We start from the raw sequence: 10,321 nt of genomic DNA on the forward strand, positions 1-10,321 counted from the left end.
AGCAGCGTGGTTCCGTTAGCAGCGTGGTCCTGTTAGCAGCGTGGTTCCGTTAGCAGCGTGGTCCTGTTAGCAGCGTGGTCCTGTTGGCAGAGTGGTTCCGTTAGCAGCGTGGTCCTGTTAGCAGCATGACACTGTTGGCAGAGTGGTTCCGTTAGCAGCGTGGTTTGGTTAGCAGCATGACACTGTTAGCAGCGTGACACTGTTAGCAGCGTGACACTGTTAGCAGCGTGACACTGTTAGCAGCGTGACACTGTTAGCAGCGTGGTCCTGTTAGCAGCATGACACTGTTAGCAGCGTGGTCCTGTTAGCAGCATGGCACTGTTAGCAGCGTGGTTCCGTTAGCAGCGTGGTTCTGTTAGCAGCGTGGTCCTGTTAGCAGCGTGGTCCTGTTGGCAGAGTGGTTCCGTTAGCAGAGTGGTCCTGTTAGCAGCGTGGTCCTGTTGGCAGCATGACACTGTTAGCAGTGTGGTTCTGTTAGCAGCATGGTCCTGTTAGCAGCGTGGTCCTGTTAGCAGTGTGGTCCTGTTAGCAGTGTGGTCCTGTTAGCAGCATGACACTGTTAGCAGTGTGGTCCTGTTAGCAGCATGACACTGTTAGCAGTGTGGTTCTGTTAGCAGCATGGTCCTGTTAGCAGTGTGGTCCTGTTAGCAGTGTGGTCCTGTTAGCAGTGTGGTTCTGTTAGCAGCATGGTCCTGTTAGCAGCGTGGTCCTGTTAGCAGCGTGGTCCTGTTAGCAGCGTGGTTCTGTTAGCAGCATGGTCCTGTTAGCAGCGTGGTTCTGTTGGCAGCGTGGTCCTGTTAGCAGCATGACACTGTTAGCAGCGTGGTCCTGTTAGCAATGTGGTCCTGTTAGCAGTGTGGTTCTGTTAGCAGCGTGGTCCTGTTAGCAGCATGACACTGTTAGCAGTGTGGTCCTGTTAGCAAAGATCCTCGCATCCATTCCTTCTAGGACCAGCAGGCTTTTCATGAGTTATCAGGAGCAGACGGTTTCACTCAGGTTACCAGCTGCTTTGAACAGATCCTTGTTCCAGGATTGGAGTGTTAACGTTTCACTTGTGCTGACAGCTGCATTTCTGAAGAGATGCTGCACTGACCTTCAGAAACCGGCCCGAGGTTCTGTGAGCCGGTTCAGGTTGTCTCAGGCAGGAGAGTAGAACCTCACTGAGAGACAATCCTGTGTGGCTCCACCATGGGAGTCCCTCCTCCTCTGTGAGTAAACACTGCGATGCATGCAGCTCTGTGCGGATCACTCGGCCGAGTGTCGACGATGTAGGTCAGTGTGAGAGGCGCTCGGTTCGGTTCTGCTTGAACTGGCTTCCCTCCAGTCCCTGCTCGTAGTTCTGCTGTGACTCTGTGGGGGAGGGGAAGGCACGAGTTAGTGATTTATTATGACCCAAAGGTGAAGGCAGGGTGATGGTTAGTGCATGTGCACTATGAAAATATCTCAAGACCACTTTAATAGATTCTAATGAAACTTCAAAAGTCATCGTTTGATGGACGTCTGCAACCGGACCCCAATTGACGTCAATCTGATTCAAGATGGCCGCCACAACAAAGTAATGGTAGCAAATGCAAAAACCGTGTCACCTCTATCAACTGACATTTAATGTCTTTCTCTTGTGACTTGGCGCTATATAAATAATTTAAATGATCTCGTCTACACCCGAGTAGCTTCTCTGAAGCTGCTGTTGAGAACGATCATGGCGGCTGCTTTTACCAACTTCTTCATTCAGTCTTTATTTCTACAGGTTAGTCTCACTGAGCCTCGAGGACTCGTTTACACCAGAGACCTGGTTTAAACAAACAACACAGATGAGCTACAGACAACAACAGACAATCAGGTCCCAAAGTAAAGAAGAAATTCTACAGCAGACGTGGGCAACGCATGGCCCGAGGGCCAGAAGTGGCCCTTGGACCATCTCCATCCTACCCACAAATTCTTAAATGAGAAGAACCTTTAAAAAGAAACATTTTAGATGAAGATGGGGTAAAACTCATTTTTGTTCTAGTTGTATTTTCACAACTAAAGTCTCCAAAAAGCTAACATACTTTATATCCATTTTTCTTTTGCATGTTTAAGTTAACTAGAGGAATTGCATTTCTTGCGAAAATACAGTGTGAACGCTTTTTGCTGAAGAACTTGCTGAAAAACAGCTGAAATTAGCTAAAAACATGCTGAAATTGAGAACAAGCCTAAGTTTGCAGTAGAAAGCAGAACATATATTTGCTGAATTAGGTTGAAATGAGCAGAAATGAGTAAGAAAATGAGGAAAGTTCAAGGTTAAAGGTTCTTGTTATTCTCATCACATGTGGTACATGAGGTGGAACAACACCGTGTACTCAGGGTCCCAGTTACATCCAAAAATAGCAAAAATATCAAGTACAAAAAGAAACTGTATACAAGGGTCTAACATACGCTAAACGGTAATATAATATAAAGTATTATGTTAAACAGCAGCCTGAACATGAGTGTGTAGTGAGCAGATGGGTATAAAGACAGCAGCTTAAAGCAAAAGTAGCTATAAAAGCTGAAATGAGCAAAAAAAAAGCTAAAATTAGCTGAAAAGACAGAAAGATTAAACTACCAGAAGGAAGCGGAAGGAGATGCAATGAGCACAAAATAAATAAAATTTGGAATTAGCTGAAAAAAATAAATGTAGCACAAAAACAGCTAAAAAGTTGCTGAAATAGCAGAAAAGGCTGAAACTAGCAAAACAAGCTGAAAGGAGTACAACAAGCTTAAATTAGCTAAAAGCAGTTGATTAAGCTGAAAGTAGCAAAAATAACCATGAAAAACGAGTGTATCTGAAAACGGCTGAAATTAGCGAAAGCAGCTAAAAGCTGTCTGAAAAGGTAGAATTAGGACAAAGAAGTGGACATTATCTGAAAAAAGCCTAAATTAGCCAAAAAACAGCTGAAAAGTAGCTAAAAAGGCAGATTGAAGCTTAAATTACCAGAAGACCTGGAACTTAAAAATTTTAATTTGGCAACAAACTATTAAATCTTATTCTGTTTGTAAATATTCATAAACTGTTAGGGTTGGGGGTTTGCCCTCTCTTCCTTCCAGCTGAAGCCAGCTGATAATGACATGTGCAGATAAGTGGGTGAAATGCTACATTTTGTAACTGGCATCCATAATATTCACCCAGTTTTAAGCTGAGGAAACATTAAACTGTTTATTGATATTGGAAAAGAAAGGAATGTTTTCCTCTTATTATTATTTTCACTCTAAAAATTAATTATTATTATTAAACTGATATCCACTAAAAGTCTACAGTTTAATCTACCGTAATCTAGTTCAGTTTATTTCTAAAGCTCCAAGTCCCAACAAACATTCGTCTCAGGGCACTGAACAGAAACTGCAATAAATAAATAAATAAATGAAAAGCTGAATGCTAAATTACAATTAGCATAACAATAGTTAAATTAGCTAAATCAATGGTAAAGCTAAAAATTTGCAAAAGAGTAGCTAAAATGAGCATGATTAAAATAAGCTAAAGCTAAATTTAGCATGCCACATTATAAAACTATTACCATTACAATAGTTAAATTTAGCTAAATCAAGGGTAAAGCTAACAATCTGTAAAACAGTAGCTCAAAGTGGTTAAGCAGTTGCTAAAATGAGCAAAAACAGCTAAAATGAGCAAAAAAAAAAAATTTCATTTTTGTAAGCCATATGTTAAACGTAAATTAGGATAACAGTAGCTAAAATTAGGGAACCAGTCACATTAAAATGAGCAAAAACAGCTACAAGTAGCAAAATGCAACTTAAAGTTCAAAGGAGAAAACTGGCTAAACACTAAAAGGAGCTAAATAACAGCTCAAAGCATCACGAGGCAAAATAGAGGCAGTTTGCAGAAGCAGATTTCAAAGAGAATTTTATTTTTTCATGGAAGTGTTGAGATCTCAATGTTTCAACAGGAAGTTATATTTTAAATGGTCTAATGTATTGAACAGTATAAAAGTTATAAAATGATGAGCTTAATTACACAACAGACACAATAACAGAAAATAAATGCTCGAATATATAATTAGTGACTGGACAAATCTCAGTGTCGCATCAAAGACCAAAGGTGTCACATGGTCAACACCCGCCACAGTAAAATGAGATGGCGGTTTCTCTCCCAGCATCCTCTCTGTTTGACAATGAAATGCAACTTAATGCTGTTTTACAAAAACACTAAACCAGACTGTCACCCATACACTCACATCCATCCATCCATCCATCCATCCATCCATCCATCCATACATACATCTATCCATCCAGCCATCCATCCATCCAGCCATCCAGCCATCCATCCATCCATCCATTCATCCATACATACATACATCTATCCATCCATCCATACATACATCCATCCTTCCATCCATCCATCCATCCATCCATCCTTCCATCCATACATACATACATCCATCCATCCATCCTTCCATCCATCCATACATACATACATACATCCATACATACATACATACATACATCCATACATACATACATCCTTCCACCCATCCATCCATCCATACATCCATCCATCCATCCTTCCATACATCCATCCATACATACATACATACATACATACATACATCCATCCATCCATCCATCCATCCATACATACATACATACATCCATCCATCCATCCTTTTCTGGCCGGTAAACAGAGAGCTTTGCCTTACAGCTCAGCTCCCTCTTCACCACAACGGACCGGTACAGCGTCCACAATACTGCAGACGCTGCACCAATCGATCTGTCAACCTCACGCTCCATTCTTCCCTCACTCTTGAGCAAAACCCCGACTCCTCCACTGGAGGCAGAACCTCACCTGGACCTGATTAGAGCAATCCACTTGTTTTGATAAATAAAAAAACTGTTTTTAATAAAGTGTTCATTAGGAACTGCCATTAGCCCCTCCCCCTGGCTCCACCGTTGTGCCTGGTAATAGATAGAAGTGCTCCCTCCTCTCACCGGGGTCCGTCACTTTGCACAGCGTCAGACGAGCAAAGAACAACTTTATTCTTCTCCACAGAGTAACTCCTACCCGCTTGAACATCTTGCACCAAAAACATTAAGGTTTACTGACATCAAAACACTCCTCAAACTACAAACGTTCTCTATTATAAAAGGTGGTTGATACGTGTTCCTTTACAACTTTGGTTTAAAGTTTAAACTCTGATTAGAGGCAAGCGCTCACAGATTTCAGCTTTTCTCTGAAGCACATCTTTCTCCTCCTGGATCCAAACATCTAGTGTAAAGTTTGTTTAGCATCAGTTTAGGTCCGCTCCTTTAGAGCTGGGGTGGAACTGACCGCTGGAGAAAGCACAGCAGAATGATTTAGGACCCTCTCCCTGTGCGGCTGCAGTGTTCGTGTGACGGCCTGGCTGTGCAGACTCCAACTGTTTAATTTTGTACGTGCTCGGGAACATCTCCAGAGAAGTCCTGCAGACCTTTCTGAGCAGCCAGAAATAGGCCGGAGTGCGAGGTGCAACGAGAAGCGGCTGCAGTGCTGCAGCTGTCCACGAGGCTTTGTTAGAACCGTTTCAATTAAAACGCACCGCGTCCACATTCAAGGATCGCTGCTAACGCACATCCAGGTCCCCAGACAAACAAAAGCAGAGCAAAATAGTTTGTTACATTAATGTAAAAGTCTCTACGCAAGTTCCTGATTGTTTTTAGTTTTTTATCTCATCACAGGTGAAGACACGAGCAAACACGACAGGTTTTAATTGTCCAAGTTCAAGAAAACAGCTGGACAGCTGTTACCTTTCAAACTAAATGTATTTACATGCAGAGAACTATCAATGGAATTATGGCAGATGTTTGTTCAAACCTGAAAGGTTTGTAAAATGTGCATGAAATGAGTGTGCTTGAATCAAGCTGGGCCCAAAGGTAAATCAGTTGTAGGTTAAATTCCCACGGTTTCAATAAAATCCATCCATCCATGAATGACGGGGCTCCAGTGGTTTATGTAATATTTTATTAACATAATTTGTAAAAGAACACACAAACAGGCAAAAAACATTTCCCCTTTTCATCTCCGGCAGTAATGAAGTGAACCCAGAGCAGAGATCTGAAACAGAATTTCAGCTCTGACGTTTCTGGTGGCGCCTTCACAACTTGACTCTCATTTTGTTCATCTCTTTGACTTTGGTCCTATTGCTGTTTAAAAAATGAGGAAAGTCAAATTTTAACACAACTTTCTTTCTGTCATTAACTTTTCTTTCAGAACTCTATCCGACACAATCTGTCCCTCCATAGTCGCTTTGTCAAAGTCCAAAATGAAGGAACTGGGAAAAGCTCCTGGTGGATGGTGAACCCAGACGGAGGTAAAGGCGGCAAAGCTCCCCGCAGACGAGCCGTTTCTATGGACAACAGTAAGTACATCAAGGGAGCCCGAGGACGGGCCACCAAGAAGAAAGCTGCCTCCCTACAGGCAGCACAAGACGGTAGCTCTGAGAGCACCTCAAGTCTGTCCAAGTGGACAGGAAGTCCCACGTCCCGCAGCAGCGACGAGCTGGACGCCTGGACAGATTTCCGCTCCCGAACCAATTCCAACGCCAGCACACTCAGTGGTCGTCTGTCTCCAATTCTGGCCAACCTGGAGCTGGACGAGGTGCCTGATGATGACTCCCCCCTTTCCCCCATGCTGTACTCTAGCCCCAGCAGCATGTCCCCATCCACAGGACCAACAGGACTCTCCGACCTGGCAGGGACTATGAACCTCAACGACGGCCTGTCGGACAACCTGATGGATGACCTTTTAGACAATATCAGCCTGACGGCATCTCAGCAGCCTCCCCCTGGAGAGGAAGACACTGGAGCCAACGGTCAGGGGGCCTCTGTGTTTACCTTCGGCTGCTCAGGCACTGGTCTGGGTAGTCCCTCTGGAAGCTATGGGACAAATCCTTTGTTCAGTCCTTCTTCTATTACAAGTCTGCGCCAGTCTCCCATGCAGACCATCCAGGAGAACAAGCAGACCACATTCACAAGCATCTCACACTTCAGTGACCACCAGACCCTGCAAGATCTGCTAAGCCTGGACTCCCACAGTCCCAACAATGTCATGCTCACTCAGTCTGACCCTCTGATGTCACAGGCCAGCAACGCCATCGCCCTGCAGAACTCTCGTCGAAACACAACGGTGCTCCGCAAGGACCACATCCTGCTGAGTCCCAGCAGTTCAGACCTGGGACAAAGTTCTTCAGTGCCTGGTTGGCAAGCTGGCTTGTCAACCGCTAAGAACAACACAAGCCACTCCGGTGCCAAGCAGCCACATCTCAAGTCTCCCAGCAAGATCTCCTCTATGCAGCTGAGCTCTGGTTTGTCAAGCCAGGACCGCTTTTCTGCTGATCTGGACCTCGATGTGTTCAACGGCAGTCTGGAGTGTGACATGGACTGTATGATCCGTAACGAGCTGATGGACGCAGACTGCCTGGACCTGAGCTTTGATACCCGCCACACCTCGGCTCAGAACAGGAATTCAGGAAGTTTCTCCAGCTCAAAACGGACATCCCCTCAGACCCCTGAGAGCTGGGTGCCAAGCTGAGGCGCAGCGCCAGTGAAAGAGGAGCGTGTACACGTGTACACTGAAGATCAGTCCTGTTGTGCATCTACAGGGAAAAATGTATTTATGTCAAATTTTCAGTAGCAAAAGATAATACAGCCTGGTATGTACCGGGTACATAACTGATGATATGTAACTATGTACATACCAAGTATGGAAGTTAAATGTGCACGTGGTATGTAGTTAGATGTTCACCATGTACAGAAGTAGGCACTCGCCATGTATGTCCAGGTACGTAACGAGGCACACATTGGGTACATAGAAGTACATTCACCAGGTACATAGCTAGGCCCCCAGTGGGTACAAAGTTAGGCAGTTACCATGTGTGTACCTAGTTATGTAACCAGGTATTCACCAGCACTTGCCTGTACAGAACTAGATGCTCACTGGGTACCTACCTAGCTACTAACCTAGTACGCAGCCAGTCGGTATGTGTCGGGCTGTATTATGAATTGCTACCAAATTTTCTTCCATTATTTAATTGTGAAACATTCAGTGCTGTATTTTAGGTGTCTGAGACACTCGGAAGAGACAAACTGCTCCTTTGGGACGTTGAGGTGAACAGTACTGACTCGAAAGAAACTAAGGGAAAGCATCAACTCTTTTTATTCTCAGGGAATTGCTCGTATCACAGAGTGATAAATGAAACTGAAGATGAAATATGCTTTCCACCTGCATTCTCCTCTTTCACTCCCTTTCATACGTAGACCAACTTTTTTTTTGTTGCCAAACCAGCTGTCAGCCTGTTGTTGGCTGATGGCGTGTTTACAGAGAAGAAGCTTCAGAGAATGTTCCGACGTTCCATTCCAGTGGAGGAAACTTGAAAATCTTTGTTTCTCAGCTTTCTGTGAGGGAATTCGCCTACATGGACTAAGAGGTTTCCAACATTTGCCCGTTGATGCGCAGAGTCCCACTAAATATCTGTCGTAGAGCTCAACATGTTACCAAGACGTGAACTGATCTGCATCGTGTGGTTTTTGTACATTTTTTAAACAAATCTGTGATTTTAGTGACATTACTGTGAATTCTGTTCCTCCTGAAGAGGTGCGTTACTGATATGTTTCGACTGCAGATCACCGTACTCGATCCTCACCCCTTCGGGATTCCCGCACTATTTAAGACACGATTTAGCTCCACTTCCATTAACAAACACTTAGGACCGTTCGGATTAAGACGACCACTCTCTGAGACTTGAGGACACTCGGTTCCAGCACGTTGGTGTTTTATCTGCAGGAGCTTTTGGTGCTATTAATAAGAAGAGGGCAGGGAGTGGCTGCTGATGGAGTAGCAGCCGTAGAGCTGCTCCTTTATCAGCGCTACAGCAGGTGCTCGGAAGAAGTGGTTTCAGCGCCGAGAGACGAGGGGGGAGGTGAGATATTGAAAAATTCATTTTGCCAATAAAAAAAAAGAACCACAGTATTTTAAATATTGCCAAATTACTTCTGCATTCACATACAGTACGTTGATATACAAGAAAATACAGTAGTCCGTAGAAGTATATTTAAAAAAGAATAACTATCTGCACAGTTTTGTAGGAGCAGCAGGATAAAAAAACAATTAGGTTTACTTTCTTTTAATCACTGGAAGCAAATCTTTTACTGGACTGAACCAGTTAAAAATACTCTCACTTTGTTTCTGTTGATCCTTGAAGACAAAAATTAATTTCTACAACCCTTCACATTTAAAGTTTGTGGCCAGGTCATAAAGCTCAATCCAAACGGCCTTCGATATAAGAAAAATAGGCACGGATGAACTTGCTGGTACGTTTCTACGATAATTAACTGGCGTGAGCAAAAACGGCTCCTGGTTCGACTCGTCAGTCCCAGAATTTTAGTGAATTTCTGTCGAGCTTTTTATGGTTTTTCACAAGCGGAGCCTTCAGAATTCAAAATGGGTTGAATGGTTGGGTCACAAAATGGTGTTCCTTGACCTTGGGAGTTCAGTTTCAATGGTTTTGTTTGATCTTTCTCTACCGTCCCCATTATCTAATCCACCAGGGGCTGCATTTCCCTTTGCGTCCATGACTTGGGAGGTTGGCTACAGTCCAATGAACCTCCTTATACTATTTAAATTATCTAATTAAATGTAATGGTATTGGCAGCTGTGGTCAGAGAAACATGAGGCTTCTTGATATGACCTTTATGTTGAACATGGAGATCTACGATCTTCCTCGGACGGGTCTGCCGGCACACAATAATCGTACCAACATTATTGTTCCCTTTAAATGGCCGACGAAAAGCTTGAAGGCACCTGTGATATTAACTGGTGTCAAAGCATGACTACAATGCAAAGATTAAAAAGTACCAACAAGTTTGTCTGCGCCCGTACATTCTGTAGGATCGTGCTTCCAAATAAAATCTGGTACTTCTCACTTATTTTCCTGCACTACTTTTAATTTTCACTGCCAGAAGACACGCTTTAGTTGTTCCTTCTGCCCTTACAAAACAAAGGGGAGGGAGAAAAGATGGCTCCTATTTGCCACCGTCCGTTGTATTCCCATTTTAATTTTTTGAGAGGATGCATGTAAATAAAGGTCAAGAACTACTGAAACGTGGAGTTGTAGATGTTCTTTCTTTTTGTTGTAAAGGCTGAGCTGCAGTCTTGACTCTGCAGGGTGCTGTTTGCAGGTGAATTATGATTGGACGAGCACTTAATGAGCTCCCAGCCAATCGCACGCTGTATCCAGGACGAACGGACCTGCTCGGACTGAGTGAGGCGTTTGACTGCAGAGATGCTGAGGGAGGAGGCTGGAACTGAGGTCACGTT

The 10,321-nt window shown here is 43.8% G+C and overlaps 1 protein-coding gene across 1 annotated transcript in view; it reads left to right on the plus strand.

Moving 5' to 3' along the window:
- foxo3a (forkhead box O3A) overlaps window positions 1-10,089 on the plus strand; it is a 12,460-nt gene extending 2,371 nt beyond the window's left edge. Inside the window, exon 2 of the mRNA XM_037695550.1 lies at window positions 6,218-10,089. Coding sequence (XP_037551478.1) covers window positions 6,218-7,537 — 1,320 coding nt within the window. The 3' untranslated portion in view covers window positions 7,538-10,089. The remainder of the gene's footprint in view (window positions 1-6,217) is intronic.
- Window positions 10,090-10,321: the final 232 nt, after the last annotated feature.

Source organism: Nematolebias whitei, chromosome 21, assembly GCF_014905685.2.
Source record: "Nematolebias whitei isolate Nwh7 chromosome 21, NemWhi1, whole genome shotgun sequence".
NCBI classification, from domain to species: Eukaryota; Metazoa; Chordata; class Actinopteri; order Cyprinodontiformes; family Rivulidae; genus Nematolebias; species Nematolebias whitei.